Raw genomic sequence first — 18281 nt, 5'->3', positions numbered from 1 at the left:
AATTTGTGTACGTGGTTAAAAAAATAAAATAGTAGAGAAGGGTTTACATATGACCAAAACCAGCCCAGCCCCACCCTGGCCCGATCCAGTTTTGTTTTCTAGAGGGAACCATTTTTAACTTGGAAATTTTTTCTTCTAATGGTCACCTCCTTATCCCTGCTTTATCGTGAGGTGTCTGTTATTAGTTTTAGACCTTACTGGCTGTTACGGCAGATGAGGATGGAGCTCACGTGTAACCTTCAGATCTCCCTTTCTTCCTCTCAGTAGTAGTTATTGGACTGTTTTAGTTTCTTCTATTGGCCACCGTTGTAACTGTCACGTTTTCGATCCTCACTTCTGGTGGTATCACCGCGTGCCACACCCTCGACCTTCTGCCCCGGGAGAGGGGTAGCTCAGCACCCCGCCCCCGCCATTAGCTCATCTTCCCACCCGCCTTCTAGCTGCTGTTGTCTCATCTTCCAGAAGATCAAGACTCGTACCGTTGGCGTTCTGTTCTGTGGTGATCGTCCTCTTTAGTTTGTCTCTAGGCTGTTTTTCACAGTTGAAATCAGTTTTGTTTATGTTATGAATAGGACTGTCATTCGCTCCATAGCTAAGTCGTGGAGTATAGTTTTGTTTTCTTTCCTGAACAGCTTTTCTTTTTCTGTTACTCATCACTTATTCCTCTTTGATTCATGCTGCCCAGTTTTGGTCAACACTGAAAGTTAGACAACACGTTAGTGATTTTTAAAAATCAGAAATCACTTGTTAGAAGGAACAGGCAAACTTAAGCAAATGTGGGGTTTATCAGACTTAGTGGTTTCTCAGGGAATCCAGAGGCAGAAAGATGGACACACGTGGGGAACGCACGCCACGAAGTGGGAAGATGAGCGCTGAGGTTTCCTTCTGTCGGTGGCTGGGAGCACGGGCATCTGGCCCGCTCCTGGGCTCCTCTGCTCAAGGCCACAGCAGAGGTCTGGTCCCGGTCCCGGACCTCCAGGAGCGGGTCTGACTGGCCTCGTGCAGCTGTTGGTTTTACCTGCCAGGTTGGGGATTCTCCCTGGTTATGGTGGCTGGTTTGTGTTATTTAGTCAAAGGCAGGGATTGGTGCTCCAGGAACAGATGGAGAGGTTGACTTGACAGTCAGCCCCCTGCCTGACGGTGTACCCATGGCTTTTAGACCATTCTACCGGATTTCAGAGTCTGTTCACACATGAATCTGAACCATGGGAGTTGTGCGTTTTCTTCTCTCACATCGAACAATTCTGGGAGGAGCCAGTGCAAAGCTCCGACTAACATGGCGTTTTCTTCTACTCTTTTTTCCAGGTTAATTGGGAATCTTGGCTCCTGGAGGATTCTAGTCGAGCTGAACTGCCCGTGACCGACAAGAACGATGACTCCCTGCCCGTGGGTGTTGCCATAGATTATACCAACCAAGTGGAAGTTGCCATCAGTGAGTGCAGCCCGATGTAACTTAGTTGAGAAGTCGTCTGCTGAGCACTCTTAACTTCTGGTAGCACGTTTCCACCTAAGGAGTGATGTGGAGTCCACTGTGACAACACTCAGCCGATTCAAACAGACACTGATCGATGAGACCAAAGCGGGACATGTTCTGTGCCCGTCTGTGTACCCGTTTGCTTTAGAACCGGATCGAATCCAGAACGTGGGGGTTGCGCGGTTTTGTGTCTTGGCCCATTCCAGTTCCCCGGTGACCTCTCAGGGGAGCCGTGCCCTGGGCCGGCACTGGCATCAGTACTTGGTTAGAGGGCTGTCCCTGTCGGGCACCGTGATGCTCCTCGTCCTTCCACGGTCAGGTTATTCGGTCTCCTTCGTTCATTTACTCGGAGTCTCTGAAGGCTCACGTGACAAAATCCACGCTTACGATTCAGCCGTGAGTGTAACGTGGTTTGGCTCACCTTCCCCTGTCCCACTGTGCGTTTTCCAAGGCGTCTAGTCTGTCATCTTCCTACTAAACCAGCCGCTTCCTAGAGACTCCTGTCTCGCTCAGGGTGCGCCAGCCCCCGTCCGCATGCCGAGGGCCCAGAGCAGTTGAGGGTACCCTGGGGGGTAGGGGTGCCTCCAGCAGGGCCTGGCAGCACGGTGGCACCTGGCATGCCAGTAGCTCTCTCCAGAGAGCTGTTGCAGGACCGGCGGTTCAGAACCGGGTCAGAACGAAGCGACTCGGGCCGTTGTCGGGGTGGGTCCATGAAGCCCCATCTTGCGCAGGGCGGGCTTTTGCTTCTGGGCCCAGGCCCTTCCGTTGACCCGGCACTCTTTTCGCTTTTGTTTTCATTAACAGATGACGAGAAGACTCTTCCTCCGGCTCCAGTTCTTATGTTACTTTCAACAGATGGCGTACTTTGTCCATTTTACATGATCAATCAAAATCCCGGCCTTAGGTCCCTCATCAGAACCCCGGAGCGGCTCTCGGTGGAGGGAGAGCGACAGCCCAAGTCGTCAGGTACGTGTGTCCCCCCCGGGGCAGGACGGGACTGCCCGAGCTTGTGCCCGAGGACGAGCGTGCGCGGGAACGTGCGGTGGTCGCCTGACGCGGCAGCCTTTCTCGTTGATCGGGACTCGGCCTCGCCGTGAGCACACGCACACGCTCGCTTTGCTCTCCCACGAGCCTTACTCTCCAGCCTTCACTTTAGAGGAAGCTCAGCCAGTGGGGTCCCATCAGGCGATTTACCAACAGTGTCCTCTCACCAGACCCTGCATTACACGGTCTGAATCAAAGACATGTTCGATCCTGAGGGATGGGTTAAAGAAACGATCGTACATTCATGCAGTGAGTGCCGTGTAACTATTAAAAATGTTATATGTACTGACAGGAAAAGAGTTAGTGGACTATGCCATGAAAAAGCGCTACGTAGTGTATGATTCCTTTTTTATGAGAAAATGTACACATAGAAAAAAGACTTCAAAGGTGAATTTTACAGTCTAGTAGTTATTTCTGGGCCCTGGGAAAATGGGCATTTTATTTTCTTTTGTTTATGTCTAATTTTCTTCAGGTTTGTTTTCTCCTCTTTGAAAGTATTGCTCAAGTAACGTATGTTTTTATTGGAGTCAAATTAGAAAAACAAAAACAAGATCACTTAAGGACCTGTCATCAAGCCACAGCCATGGTCAGCATTTGGCTCTTCGTGCGCATAAAAGCACACAAATGCTAATCTGTATTTTCAAATTTTTTAGTGTCATATCACTTCCGAGAATAAAATATAAAACCTTTTTAGGAGATTGTTTCATATTCTGAAATTTCACTAAGATTTTTCTTTTTGAATTCTGTGAATCTATAACTGTTAGGAATTTTTCTTTTCGTGTGGCAAAAAATGTTTCTAGTATAATCAGTTCCATATCCGAGAAAAACTACGTTGACCAGTTGGGTCAGATAAGGTTGACAATACTTAGGGTATATATTCTCTCTGCTTCCTAACACGGAACAAGTTGTATGTCATCAGTAGAGCCAGATACTCGGTCTGTGCGTCCCCGAGCGATAAACCAGGCAGCTTGCGTAGGCTGTATCATTGTCGTGTGGGGATATCTCTTTGTCTGCCGTATGTGGACTCTGAGTCGTGTTGCTTTGTCTTCCTTGAGTACCATTGACTCATACACGCTCATGCCTGGTCCCCCTGTGACCAGCAGTGCACCCCCGTGAAGTCAGGCGCCTCTGGGAAGACGTTTGTTTCCGAGCTCAGCTCAGTGTGAGGGACTTCGCCCATTACACCCCCGAGCACATGCAGAGGCCCATTTTACTGTTTGCCTTTCCTAGAGAAATGCCTTCTTCCCTGGTGCTTGATCCTGAGGTAACAGCCGTGTTTAAGTGAGTGCAAGAGAGCCAGGAAAGAGGAGAAGGTGTCCCGTCAGCTCTAGCTCGAGCCTCGTAGATGGTTCTGTTTCCAGGGCTGCCGGGTCGCGTGCTCAGGGAGGGAGAGCAGTGTTATGGTTTTCAAGTGTTTGGTTCTATTTTCAGTGGGGACGGGCCTGATTTCTTTCTGCTCTGGCTTACGCTTTTCACGTTGGTCTACCAGATATGCACGGAGGTGACTGACGTTTATGTGTGTGTGTCTTTAAAGAAGTTAGTTGTTGCTGGTTCTGTATTGTATAAAAGAAGTGTTAACAATAGATTCGCTTGCATTATTATGCTTTCAGAAAAGTGACAATTCAGAAAGCACCGTTTTCATGCTTGTATCCTAAGTGTTTCATTGCTATAGACATAGTGAGCTAAACTCAAGACAATTTGGAGGAACCAAGACCCATTAATGTAAATATAGTGATAAAAAATATTGCTTCCTTGTTTAGTTATTTAATTTAGAAAATCAACATGCTTATTTTATAGAAAATTTGGAAAATAGAAAAAAATTTAAAACCACCTTTTAGGGTAGTCTCTTCCAGCATTTTTTTGTAAACATCTTTCATATTCATATTGTACATATCATTGCTACACAGATTTATTATCGGTAAGCATTTCATAGCTTCTTACATAATCACAATTCATTTAAAAGAATGATTGTTTAATATTTTATTGAATGTCTTTTACCACTTGGGTTGTATTAAATGCTTTTAATTTTTTTAGGTTATTTTCATAGGCTTTATTCTTAGAAGTAGGATTACTGAGTCCATTTTTTATGATTTTTTGAGACGTAATGCTGAAATGTTTTCTAAAAGACTGCTAATAAATTCGGTACCCAGTAGTGATAAAAGGTTTCAGGTTCCTCTTACCCTTCCAAACATAGAGGATTATAGATAATTAAATTTTGGTAATTTAGAGGATAGAAATATGCCTCATTTAAATTTACTTTTCTGTTAGATTGAAAATATTTTTTTGTGAATCACCTTCCCAGCTTCTGTCTATTAGTCTTGAAATTTTTTTTATCTTGATTTGTATGATCTTTCTAGAAAATATAAAATGTTGTCATTTGCTGCAGATTTTTTATAGTTTATTTACCTTTTGGTTATGTAACTTTTTTTTTTATAGCCAAATCTTAATCTTTTTTAAATTTTTCTTAATTTTTTCCTTGCGTGATTTCTTTTCGCTTCTAAATTTATTAAGTTGTTAGACTCTCAGATACTTAACTTTTGTCTCCTTTACTCTGAGGAATAGTACATATGCACTTTTTAAGTAATTTATTTTCAATTACAGTTGAAATTCAATGTTTTATATTAGTTTCAGGTGTACAGCAGAGTGTTCAGACATTTATATAATTTGCGAAGTGATTTCCCCTGATTAGTCTAGTACCCACCTGGCACCGTACCTAGTTATTAAAGTATTATTGACTGCATTCCCTATGCTGTACTTTTATTTCTGTTTTTATAGATAGCTTTAATTCATCTGCAATTGCTTTTCGTGACTATTATGAAGTAGAGGTCTGAATTAAAATTTTTTCCTGATAATGAAATATTGCAGAATGACTTGTTTTTCAGTGCAATGTTGAAAGTGCCCTTTTTCTATATTATTCAGCTGGCTATCCATGAAGTCCTATCTCTGAGTGTAATAGCGTCTTTCCCCGTTTCCTTTTTCATCAAAGTTCTATACACCTCATCATGGAACTTTTGTTAGGGAAAGTGCAACGTCAGCTCCATTTCCTTTTCTTCTCTTGTCTTCGTGAAGGAGGACCACTGCGTCTGGCTTTGTTCAGCTGCAGACCCATTTCCCGCGCTTTCTGTTGCGGGCCGGTACTGTTAGCGTTAACTTCTTCCTCCGCCACTGTTGTCGCTGCAGGAAGCACTCCCACCACCCCAACCTCGCAAGCCCCGCAGAGACTCGACGCCTCAGCGGCTCCAGCGCCCGTCTCTGTGCCGCCTGCGCTGCCCGCTGCTCCCGCCGCCACCTTCTCTTTGCCTTCTGTCGTCGGGGCCCCCACCGTGTTCTCCTTTGGTTCTTCATCCTTGAAGTCATCTGCTCCTGTCACTGGGGAGCCCCCTCCGTACTCCAGTGGCTCCGACAACTCCAAAGCGGCCCCGGGCGCTGGCACAGCCCCCTTTTCTTTTCCTCCTCCTCAAGCCTCCCTGGTCCCCACCCCTGCGGCCTCTCCCATGGCACCATCCCCTGCTCCCTTCTTCGGATCATCGGGTTTTAAACCTACCCAGGAAAGCACGCCAAGTGCGTCAGCTCCAAACACTGGAGTGAAGCCCTCCTTCCCACCTTCAGCCTCCGCGGTCAAGGTCAACCTGAGCGAGAAGTAAGTGTCACTTAACGTTTGATTCTTTCATAGAAGGCTGGAAGGCATGGCGTTCACCGAAATCAGAACCACTGTGAGTGGAGTTACTGAGCAGATGTTCATTTTTTCCCTGTTTTCCAAAGTAATAGGAGCAAATAGTAAAAATTCAAATAACATAAAATATTTGCGTTTCATCAGTGGACAGTGTCCAGAAGGGTCTCTTAGGATTTTTTTTTTTTAACTATTAGAAGTTTGTATTTAAATATTTGTTTTGCTTTTTCGGATTTCAAATGTGGGAAGTATTTTGCCTATTTTTAAAAAGGCAGCAATAGAGTAGACATCCTGTAAGGGACATGAGTCTCTGTGGTCATTTCCCCTGGGCTTTGTCCACCTTTGACTCTGAGCTGTTGTCTGCAGAGCCACCAAAGTGATCTCGTGAAGTCATAAATACGTCAGGTGACTCTCCCACTTGACAGTCTCCAGGGGTTCTCGTTGCTCTTCGAGTCCAGACTCCTTAGCATGGTATTCCAGTTTGCTCCGGGTCTGGGCGCTCCCAACTCACTCGTGTCTAACTTTTTGCTTCATTATCTGCTTGTCGTGGTCTCCCCACTGGACTGGAAGCTTCTCGAGGGAAGCGATCCCTATGCCTTGTCACACTTCCCCAGACAGCAGCCGAGTGTAAGCACTGCCACTGTCTCCCACTCACCTGTACTGTCCCTTGTTTTCGTGGAAGCGGTGTTAGCTACTGTCATGGCAGGGACCATTGTCATCATGAATATTAAATTGTCCCACAGCCACTTCATTCTGATTGCTGCTGTGTTCCATTTTGTGGCTGCGTTAGTTTATTTTCCCGGTCACCTAAAGCTGGATATTTAGGTTGCTTACGGACGTTTGCTCTTTAGGTGAACCTTACATTCCCGTAGGGTGCAGCCGTCCCCAAGATAGCGACCTGCTTTCCAGTTCTTTTTCACTGATCCTCAGAGGAAGTGATCACCCCACAACGCGTTCTCAGTAATTTCCTTGGGAAAAAGAGAGTACCGAACTCTCCTAAGCAGAATCGAGTCCCACCCCCTTTCGTTTTCACTCATCTCACTAGGATAGAAAATAGGTGTTTTGGATCACAACAGACCGAGTTTCATGTTCATGTACTTATTTGATGTTTTTCACTGAATAATTCATCATTAAACAAGCAGAAGATAAATGGTTCCTTGCAGCTTTCACCTTTTATAAGAAATAGCTAGACATTTACCCCTTTTTGCCCTTTTCTAAATTTTTATTTTTCGGTTACAGGTGACATTCAATATTATAATTGAAGTGTACAGCATAGTGGTTAGACGTTTATATAATTTACAAAATGGTCCCCCGTAAGTCTATTACCCACCTGGCACCGTGCATACTTTCTGTAGTACTATTGACTATGTTTTCTGTGGTGTGATGTGTACATTTCTTGACAGCTAAAAAGTATGGGTAGCAAGTTACCCTTTGATGTTACTGCTCATGACCAGCCTAAAAGAATCTTACAGCAGCCATTCTGATGCGTTCGGGCTGCCATTTTCAGGTTCACTGCCGGGGCCACCTCTGCTGCTGTTAACAGCCCCCAGAGCACGTCCTCCATGCTGCCGTTCTCCTCGGCCTCCAAGCCAGCCTCTTCGGGACCCCTCGGCCACTCCACGCCCCTCTCAGCATCATCCAGTTCCATGTCAAAGGCCTCAGCATCAGGTATGATTTTAAGCAAACCGCTCTAGAGCTCAGTCCTGAATTATCAGACTAACATTTGTCAGTTGTTAAGAATCCTGGCTAACGTAGTTGGACTAGATTATTGTTTCCCGCTCTCTGTATCTCACACTCATTTTGCTGACTTTCATACTCTGAATTGGGAGGACGCGCAACGGCCTCAGCGCTGCCACGCCTGTCCTCTGACATTTCTCGTGGAGCTAAGTGAACTCGATTCAGAGGAGGTACCTTGGTGAGCACCTGTCTTCACTTGGAGCCTGCCCCGTGTGAAGGGCAGTTACAGCACAATTCTTTAAGCTGTGTGGACGTTGCTTCTGGTGACTGTCTTTTGATTTTTATACTCGGCCGTACTGTAAGCAGATGTACTAAGTAAAGATCGTGAGTGGAAAGATTATAAAGTGCATTATAAAATGAGCAAAGGAACCTAGCCTATCTTTTTTCTATCAAACCCAAAGAAAGGTTGCAAAAAATTGTATAATGAATGCTATGTCCTTCACTAAAATTTAACACTTGCTAACATTTTGCACCATTTGCTTTATCTCTTTCTTTTTTCTGTACGTTTTTCCCTAACATTTTGAGAGTTAATTGCAGACATCATGCAACACTTCACCTAAATACTTCAGTGCACATCTCCAAAAAACAAAGGCACATAATACATTGTTAAACGCAGGAAATTTAACAGTAATCTAATCTGCCACCCATATTCACATTGCCACCGTTACCCCAATGATGTTTTGTATGGCTTTTCCCCCCTCCAAGCCGTGAACCAATCAGGGGTCACGTTATATTCTGACTTTGTCTCATTAGTCTCGGTCTCATGTAGTTCTGTACTTTTTTGTCTTTCACAGCATCCACCTTTGTGAAGAGGTCAGGCCAAGTAGTTTTGTGGACTGTCACTCAATTTCAACTCGATTTTTTCCCCACATGATGAGATTCAGGTTAAAACGCTTTGAGCCATAGTACCATATAGATGATGTGCCTCACGTCACATGATTTCATTTTGTCCTCACATAAGCGATGTTAATTTGGTCGTTTGGTTAAGGCGGTGTTTGCCAGGTCCGTCTCCATTTTTAAGTTGGTTATTTTTATGGTTGCCAGCAATAACATCTTGCCAGACATATTTAGGTAGCCATTTGGTGTTTGTTTGAGTGTCGAGAATAATTTTGTTTCGGTAAATACTGAGCAAGCATCAAGCTATGAAATTCCTGAAATCATCTTTTCTTGCTTGTTGCTCAAGAGAAAGGGCTGCTTTGTGGAGTTTGCCAAGGTCACCTCCTTCCAGGACTTTTCATTAAATCCTGAATGGCATCTGTATGACCCGAAAAGTTCAGAAGCCTCGCCTTTGTCTTTTCACTTCTCTTTATGGCTTGGGAGAGAAAACTTGAATGTTAATGCACACTTACTTTCTCCCTTTCCACTGCTCACCGCCCAGTATCTGAACAACCCCGCCCTCACCCCGCCTCCATTGCTGCCATTTAGTTCTTAAAGTTTCGAGGGACCTGGATTATTGGCTCTCAGTCCCAGCTGCACTAGACTCGCTAGGGGATCCATTTCCTAAGAGTTCAGTCCTCTCTCTGAGGGTGGGACTTGAGTGTGTGTGTGTGTGTGTGTGTGTGTGTGTGTGTTTTAAAGCTCCCTAGATAATTCTAATGCCCGACAGGGTAAGGCTTGTACTAGAGGGTTCCAGGAGGGTCCGAAGACCCTCGGGGTTTTTACAAGATGATGTGTGTTATTTTGTGTTCATCTGATAGTTTTTAACTTTGTCCCCAGTTCCTGGAGGTATATCGGGAGCCTCTGTGGGAAGTAAGGATGGGCCACATGGCCAGCCTCTGGGCCTGCCCACAGTTGAACCTACCTGTTGTCAGAGATGCTCTGTGAAAGAGCTTCACGTCTAAAAACGTAATACATGTTTTTTAGTTATCTTGGAGCAGAGGTCAACGCAACTGTGGACATCACTCTTGCTAACAAAGATTATAAAGGGGGCCAGAGATAATGGTAAACTTATTGTGTTTGAGGAAAAGATGCTTGTGATGGGAGAAATAATGGGAGCGAATGCTGTCTGTGTTAAGCGACTTCTGATTCCAGCAGGGCGATCTGCTCAGGCCGGTCCCAGCCCGGCGCCCTCAGTGGGGCAGAAGTCACCCAGGATCACCCCTCCGGCGGCAAAGTCGGGCTCTCCCCAGGTACGTTTAACCTCAGCTCACAGCATTGTGCTTATTAGTTTACTGCCCCAAACACACATGTTTGTAGAATGGTTGTTTATGTTTTAGAATTTACACTATGTGATAGGAAATGCATGACCTTTGAGTATTTGTAGTGTGTGCTCATAAAAGGCATTTATCCCGACTCCAGAGTCGTAATTGTCTTCTCCGCTGGTCCCTGAGCTTATCTGTACTATGCTGCTGGTTTATGTTCTCTTTATGTCTGAAAATATGTGACATCTGATGTTTTTCTTTTATTCCCAGAGTAATTAAGACACCTCTCCAATGCCCTCTTTCTTTACTATCCCAGTTTATTTCACTTAACTTTTTATTGACATATACTACACACAGAGGAAAAGGTACACATGCAGTAGATAACAAATACACTGCAGCGAACCATCACCAGCCGAACACACCTCGGCAACCAACACTGGGATCAAGAAATAAAATCTTACCGGGACCCCAGAATGACCCTTGCGTGGGCCCTTCCACCTTGCCAAAGGAAGCTCGCGCTCACGATTTCTAACAGCACAGCTTGGTTTAGCCTGTTTGCACCTTCTGTAAAGGGAATCACATGGTGTGTATTCCCGTATGTGGCTTTTTTGCTCAACATTATGTTTGCGAAGTTTATCCGTATTATATCGAGTGACTGTACTACAGGTATTCATTCCACCTTGCTGGGCATCTGAGTGGTTTCCAGTTGTAAGTTCCCGTGGGTAGTACTGCTGTGACCGTGCTAATCGACACCTTTGGGTGAACGTGTATGCATTCTGTTGGGCGTGTGCCTCGGAGTGGAATTGTTGAGTCATAGACTCTGCGTTAATTCTCTTTAGTCCCTTCCCACAAGGGGTGTAAGAGTTCCGCTGCCCCCCATCCTCACCAGTCTTGGTGTTTGTTATTGTATTTTGTGGTTTTAATTAGTATTTTCCTGGTAAACAGTAAAATTGCGCTTTTTGGTCGTGTGACTATCTTCCTTTATGGGATGTCCAGTATTTTACGCATTTTCCTACTGGGTTGTCCGTCTCTTTCTTACTGATTCACGAGTCAGCTCCTCGTTGGGCGCGTACCGATGCGCACACGTCATGCATGTTCTCACCCCTTAAGTCGCCCTTTCATTTTCGTTTCGTGGTTTCTTAATGACCAAAGTTCCTTATTTTAATATAGTTCAATATATGTTTTCCTTTTATAATTAGTGCTTTTTGTCATTTTTAGAAATGATTTCCTATTCCAGGGTCAAAAAGATATTTTTCTATGTTTTTTTTCAAAGCTTTGTTATTTTGCTTTTCCTGTTTAAAAAGGCAGTCTTTCATCCCAGTTTATTTTTGCGGTTTAACTTAAAGAGGATTTTGTGTCGGTTTCCCACCTGATTACTCGAGTGCCCTCAAAATGGGAGTCTTGGGTTTTTCATCTGTCTCCTTCAAGCAACGCCGCCTCCTGCCTCCAGCACACGGGGCGGGGCACGCAGCAACACTCAGTCTGTAGGTCTGGCTTATGGCATAATGCATGGCACGTGGTGTTTGTTAAATATTTGCTGTTTTAACGAATGCTGATGCGATCTAAAAGCTCCGTTTTATGTGGTAGTTGCTATAGGTTGTCAAAGAACCTAAAAGCCAACTCAAATTATATCTCTAAAGCATAGGTCTCGATTTCTGTCTCCCCCAGAACCGATTCCTTTCTTAGCACAGCCCAGCTAGTTTGCTCTGCCCCGAAGCCCGAAGCCCCTCGCCCAGGTCTGTACTGGTGGGTCTCACGTCAGCTCCACTCCGGTGCGGTGCGTGTCACAAACCCATGGCTCTGGCTCTCCTGTTAACGTCATAGTCGAGGCCATTATCTCTGACCTGGTCAGCCTCCTGACTGGTCTGTCTGCCCCTTACTGTCATCTGTGCTCTATTTAGCAGCGAGAGGGGTCTTTAGAAATCATAAATCAGAGTCGTTTAAACTCTCCTAAACGCCACGTGTAGCCTTACCCGGCCCGGCCCAGCCGCCTCCAGCCTCCGCCGACCTCACCGTGCCCACATCTACGTTGTCTCTTCTCCTCAAAGATGCCAGAGTCTTTCCTGCCTCACATTCTTTGCACGTGGCCCTCGTCGTTGCCTGGAAGGTGATCCCCCAGATTCTTCCATAGCTTTCTCCCCGACTTCAGGTCTCCATTTCGAGGCCGCGCTCAGCAAGGGGTTTCTGGGCCATCTCATCTCAAGTAGTGCCCCTTTTACCCTCTTTATTTGTCCCCGTTTACTTTTCATATCACTTATCTCCAGCCGAAATGATCCGATCTGTTCGCTTTTTATTATCTGTCTAATCCAGTGGAAGTTCAGTTCCATGAGAGTAAGGGCCGCATGCATGTATCTCGTTCACCTCTCCCCCCACTGTCTGAACTTGCCTTTATACCAGTATCTACCCAGTAAATGCAGCTTCGGAAGAATGAGTGATGGGACAATGACTGTTTTATGAGAGTGACACTACCTGTGATAGACATTGTACCCGCTGCTTCAAGAAGCCGAAACTTGGGGCAGGGGATCCATTTTTTAACCTTTTGCCTTCCATTTCAGGCAAAATCACTTCAGCCTCCTGTTACAGAGAAGCAAGGACATCAGTGGAAAGAGTCAGATCCTGTGATGGCCGGAATCGGGGAGGAGGTGAGTTCGTCCCTGCAGGCTATTCCCAGGAGTAGTCTGACAGATTCGAATGGCTCCGAGCGCAGACGCCTGTGTGACTGTTCCGTTCCGACATTGAACCTTGGCGTGTGCTAAGAGTCTGTGCTGTTAGTGAGCCCATTAGCGGGGATGGTCCTCGTGCCGTTCAGATGATGTTACAGATCGTTTGTGGCTTACAGATCACACACTTCCAGAAGGAGCTAGAAGAGCTGAAAGCTCGAACTTCGAAGGCCTGTTTCCAAGTGGGCACCCCCGAGGAGATGAAGACGCTGCGGACAGAATCGGACGACCTGCACGCTTTTCTTTTGGAGATTAAAGAGACCACGGAGGTTTGTGCTTATCGATAGAGTTCCGAAGTTGAATTGCACTTGAAAAATTTTCCCTCCTAGCGCTCCATGGAAGTATATACTTTTTCTCCTCGGGGACCATCAGCGTTGTTTTTTACGCAGCTGAGTAGGTCACATGGGGATGTCTAAGTTCAAATCCTACCTTTAGCACTTAACGTTAAGTTCTGCGACTGTGGACAAGTTAACCTAGCTCCTCTTCTACGATTTAGTTTTCTCATGGAACATGCAACAATAGTAGTTTCTACCTCATTGACACTTACAAGGCTCATCATAAAAGTGTACCATTGTAGTTGTTAGTTTAGGTATGTTTGAAAATATACTTTGGTAGTAAATTATTAGGTTTTCAAAAAAGAACACTTAAGAGCATGTAGAATATAAAAATATCAAATAGTTGTTAGTAATGTTATTTGTTGCGTGAAGGGTTATTACTGCTTACTGTGTGCCAGGCACCGGGCTAAACGCTTCGCCTGCATTATCCTCAAATCCTCACCGCTGTCCTGTGTGGTAGGTATTGTTGTTGTACTTCCTGTTTCTCAAGTCGGGAAGCCGAGGCTTAGGTGAAATAATGTGCCCAGGGCCACCCAGTTACTGAGTGCCAGCTCCAGGATCCCAGTTCTGACCGACTCACTTCGGAGCTCTGGTCTAAAATGTCACGCTTGAGGGAGGACAGTTCTCCAGATGTTGGCAGGCTCGTCTTCTGGTGGTGGGATGGCAGATACTGTTAATGCTATTCTTGTTTTCTGAGTTTCTGATCGTTAGAATGTGTGTTTTATAATGAGAAAGAAAAATAATTTTTAAAAATGAACATCGGTAGACTAAAAAAGGAAAAAAAGAATTAAAAATAATAATGAGAAGATAAAAATGAACATTGGTATCTTTCTACACAGTGAAATTCTTTTCTGCTTGACTGTTAACTACTCAGATATGCGTCACGTGAACTGTTTGGGAAGCTCCGCCTTCTTTGATCCAGACAGAAGGTTTTTACCTTAGAGATACCACTTGTCATATCAGCACATTCTTACACCTTTTCTAGTCTCTTCATGGAGATATAAGTACCCTGAAAACAACTTTGCTCGAGGGCTTTGCTGGCGTGGAAGAAGCCAGAGAACAAAACGAGAGGAACCGTGACTCTGCGTATCTCCACCTGCTCTACAAGAGACCCCTGGACCCCAGGAGCGAAGCTCGACTCCAGGTAGGTAGGAGGGGCCAGTCTGAGCGCTCTGACCGGCACACCCCCTGCGTCCCCTTTCTGCGCGCGGGTGTGGGTGACGCCTCTGTGCCAGTGTTCATTGCCTGTAATTTGCCCCCTTTCCATAGACTTCCTGCACCGCGACAGAGAAAAGGGTGCTTTTCCACACAGTGTTCTTTGGATTAAACAAAAACAGAGTTCTTAAGTAAACCTTGGGCTTGGTAGAAGGTACGCTTTGGAAAAGATGTATTTAGAAATCAGACTGGCTAATAATTATTGAAGTAGCAACTGCTCAGCGAGCACTAGGTACTCTGCTAGCGGTTTTTACACATTATTTCTAGTCTTCAAAACCACCCGCTCTGCCAGACGAGAGTGGATGACCCCACAGGACAGGTAAGGAAGTTGAGCCTCATGGGCTAAGGAGCTTGCCCGAGGTCCTGTTGCCAGTAGGAGTGGAAGGAACCCGAATCCAGACTTCCGCCTGCCTGCATTCTTTCCCGTGCGCCATGATTTAGCAAAGTTTTTTTTCCTCATTGTTAATTCTTCTTCTTTGTCTTCATTGAATCTGGTTTTTGTTTTCTTCTTTCAACTTATTCAGAGGTGTTGTGTCACAGGCTTTGATGGGGTCACTCCACGCCCTTGCATTTGGCTGGAATCCCAGGAGGAAGGGGGCACAGGTGGCAGCACTGATCTCCCGCACCGGGACGTGGGGGCCTGAGTGTGATGGAGCCTCTCTGTCCAGAAAACCCGCCCCGTCCACCCGCACTGATACACTGCCCGCCTGCTGCGTCCCACCCAGAAAACCCGCCCCGTCCACCCGCACTGATACACTGCCCCCCTGCTGTGTCCCACCCAGAAAACCCACCACGTCCACCCGCACTGATACACTCCCTGCTCGCCTGCTGCGTCCCACCCGAGCTGTTTCCTCCTGCTGCGAGAGCCAGCGCCCCGCGCGAGGCAGTGCTCGCCCCTTGCCTGCCGTGCATCGAGTCACGGGCCTCCGTGCGGCATCGGTTACACTTTCCTACGTGCCTTTTCGCCTCTTGCTCTGCGTCCAAACTTAAAAGCATATGGCGCTTTTGGGGGACACTTGCCCCGTTCAAAAAGAAATCATTGCTTTTTTCCACGGTGCTGGGTAGATAGTAAGAGCTAGCATGTATTGAGTGCATGCCATGTACAAAAGAAAGGTACCAGAACTACCCACGTCTCACCACTGAGAGATGCTGGGCCCTGAGCCTGGACAGTCTGGCTCAGAGCTCGTGCCTTTACCTGCTGCTCTGCATGTGCAGTCCCTACAAGTGACAGAGGGAAAGATGAACGTTTAAGTACAGTGTGGAACATGTTGCTATGGGATTGCAGATGGGGGCGCAGCTAAGCCACGAAAAAAGGACTTGCGATAGGCCTTAAAAGTTGTTTTTTTCTGATAGACAAAGTCAGGAGAGAATTCAGGAGAAACAGCGTCAGCTCATGTCCAGAGTCTGATCATATTTGAAGTGTTCAAATTCAAGGCTTCCCCGTAGTCAGGTATTAGTCGAAGTCTGAATTTGATGCTAAAGTTACCGCTACTTTTTGGAATCAGCATGGCTCTCTTTAAATGACATTTTCTCTTTTTCACTTGGGGCGTATACTCTTATCCAAGATAATCCTGAAAATACATTTAAACACAAAAAGGTTTTTGTACAGATGCTAAGAGCTTTTCCTAGTGCATAGCACATTGTCATCATTTGTATACATATTTAATGGAATACGTCATCTTTAATTTTTGAGAGTCAAATTATATAGCCATGAAGGTTAACACTGGGCCAAAATTTAAAAAAAAAATTACTGCAGGCCTAAAGTAAGTTAATAGGTAAGAATTTTAATAATGGTAAATTCAGTTTCTAGTGTTGATATGATTCTTTGTTTTGGGGAAGAAATGACTTTCTCAACTCGGAGATGGCTTATGTGTTCTGTGTTATGAATAGCTATTTTCAGGATTGTTTGCAGCACTATTTTGTAGGATACTTTTGTCCATAGCACAATTAATTTCACGGGTGGGAGAGTAAAAACTACACGGATGCCGTGTCGGAGCACCAGAGTGCAGTGGAAAATTCCTAGACCATGTTGAGATACTTAGAGGAGCTGAAAAATGAGAACTAAGCAAGAACACTTGTTCCCTGGAGGCCCGGGCCGACACACCCATGCTGTTTCTGTCTCCTCACACCACCCCTCTGTCACACACTCGACGAGGTGGTATTTCTGTTTTTCATTTTAATTATAATGTTCTAGTGAATATATTATATATTTTTTGAGTTTATTTCGGTTCTCAGCATAAAAATAATTCATAATTATTTTGACTGTTTTGATACATCTTCGTCCAAGCTGCTGAAAAACTGAGTCATTTGGCTTTTCATTTGTTTCTTGCAGGAAATTCGGCGCCTTCATCAGTATGTGAAATTTGCTGTCCAAGACGTGAACGATGTCCTAGACCTGGAGTGGGACCGGCATCTGGAGCAAAAGAAAAAACAAAAGTGAGCGCGGTCTCGTCCGCCGCAGGCTGCCTTTTCAAAGACGACTTAGGAGCATTTATAAAAGAACCTGCACACGTTTGTCCTAATCGGCCCAGTCATTCTACTTCTAGAAATCTGTTCTACAGAGATAATAGCAAAGCTAATAACAATTTAGACAGAGTTTATATTGCAACACAACCTACGATAGTGAAAAATTGGATCGAACCTCGTTATCCAAAAGTTAGAGTTGTGGCTCAGTGACTCTGGTGCTTTTTTTTAAAATACAGACTACTGTGTAATCACTGTTAAGAATGTTCTCAAAAAATTATGTTTTATGTTTAACACATTTTCTGTTACATGGAATGCACAAAATACATAGTTATATAACCATAATTATTAGATATAATACGTAAAATACAAAAAGGTAAGACAAAATCCTACTGGGTGATCTCAGCGTGGAGGTCTAAACATGGAAAAGAGGGTGGACTCAATCTGTCAGAATATTCACAAATTTATCCGTGAGACGAGCTTAAGAGGGATTTTTTTTTTCCTTTTGTATATTCCAGATTTTTTTTAGGAAATACTTCTAATTAGTGTGGCTAATAGGATGAGAAGAAATGATGAAAAAAGTGCAGAAGAACCTTTTACCCTGGCCTTCTATCCCTAGATACTTGGTTTTATGCCATTTATTTTCCAGACGGAATAAAATGCACTACATTGTAGAGCAGTAAAGCGCCTACGAGAAATAGAAACACAGATCAGCCGTCAATATGCTTAATTTCTGCAACACCTACCACTGATTACTGTGATTAGCCGTGTAAGGAAACACACTAAAGAACACCAAGCTTGTTTACAAAGCTTTGGGATCACAGAACTTTCAAGTAGGGCAAACTGGGTGTGATGTCAGCGGCAGGGCTAGAATGTGCTTAAAATTCTGCGAGCAGAATTTAATACATTATATCATACCACATGAAGCAAAGCTTTCTGCTCGACCTGAAGGATCTCAGTTTGGAGCACAGATGGGGGAGGTAGAGTTGAGCCTTGAGCCCTCGGACCCTGGTGGGGAAGGATTCCGCAGCCTGTGGCCCCCTGGGCACTTGGACCCCATTGGAAATTTCACAGCTCAGTCCCCTAGTTCTAAACTCATGTACAACTCCTCATGAGAGGATGACTTGGCCTGACAGTGCGCGCATTCTGCTCTGCCGGGCAGTTCAGTTTCTCTTTGCTAATAAGTTGGCTTTTTCAAAAAGTGCGTAATGATAGCCCAGACGCCAGGCTTTCTTCCTTATGACAGTTCCATGGATTTACTACTTAATATGCTTTAAAAAAAAAAACAAAAAAACCCTTCAGAGTTCAAATTCTTAAACCTATGCAATTTTTCAGCACTACTGTGTTTTAGGTGCTTCTCTGAGCATTGCCTCGTACCGTATCGAAATGTGTTTTTAAAAATTTACCTTGAACTACCTTGTCACCAGAAAGACAGAGAACAGTCCCTTTCTTGTTTTAGTTCTTTCGCGGGAGCCGCTCCCT

The 18281-nt window shown here is 45.0% G+C and overlaps 1 protein-coding gene across 4 annotated transcripts in view; it reads left to right on the top strand.

The window, feature by feature from the left end:
* NUP214 (nucleoporin 214) overlaps positions 1-18281 on the top strand; it is an 83144-nt gene that overhangs the window by 12011 nt on the left and 52852 nt on the right. For 3 of the 4 annotated variants that reach the window (XM_016133851.2, XM_016133850.2, XM_016133847.2), the window contains exons 10-18: positions 1306-1432; positions 2279-2440; positions 5699-6158; positions 7696-7856; positions 9957-10054; positions 12622-12708; positions 12906-13055; positions 14107-14265; positions 16669-16772. In XM_016133851.2, coding sequence (XP_015989337.2) covers positions 1306-1432; positions 2279-2440; positions 5699-6158; positions 7696-7856; positions 9957-10054; positions 12622-12708; positions 12906-13055; positions 14107-14265; positions 16669-16772 — 1508 coding nt within the window. The remainder of the gene's footprint in view (positions 1-1305; positions 1433-2278; positions 2441-5698; positions 6159-7695; positions 7857-9956; positions 10055-12621; positions 12709-12905; positions 13056-14106; positions 14266-16668; positions 16773-18281) is intronic. The other variant, XM_016133848.2, reaches the window with a different exon arrangement.

This window comes from Rousettus aegyptiacus, unplaced genomic scaffold, assembly GCF_014176215.1.
Source record: "Rousettus aegyptiacus isolate mRouAeg1 unplaced genomic scaffold, mRouAeg1.p scaffold_m13_p_3, whole genome shotgun sequence".
NCBI lineage: Eukaryota > Metazoa > Chordata > Mammalia > Chiroptera > Pteropodidae > Rousettus > Rousettus aegyptiacus.
The sequence above is the reverse complement of the archived record's forward strand: the minus strand, read 5'-3'. Positions and strand labels throughout refer to the sequence as shown.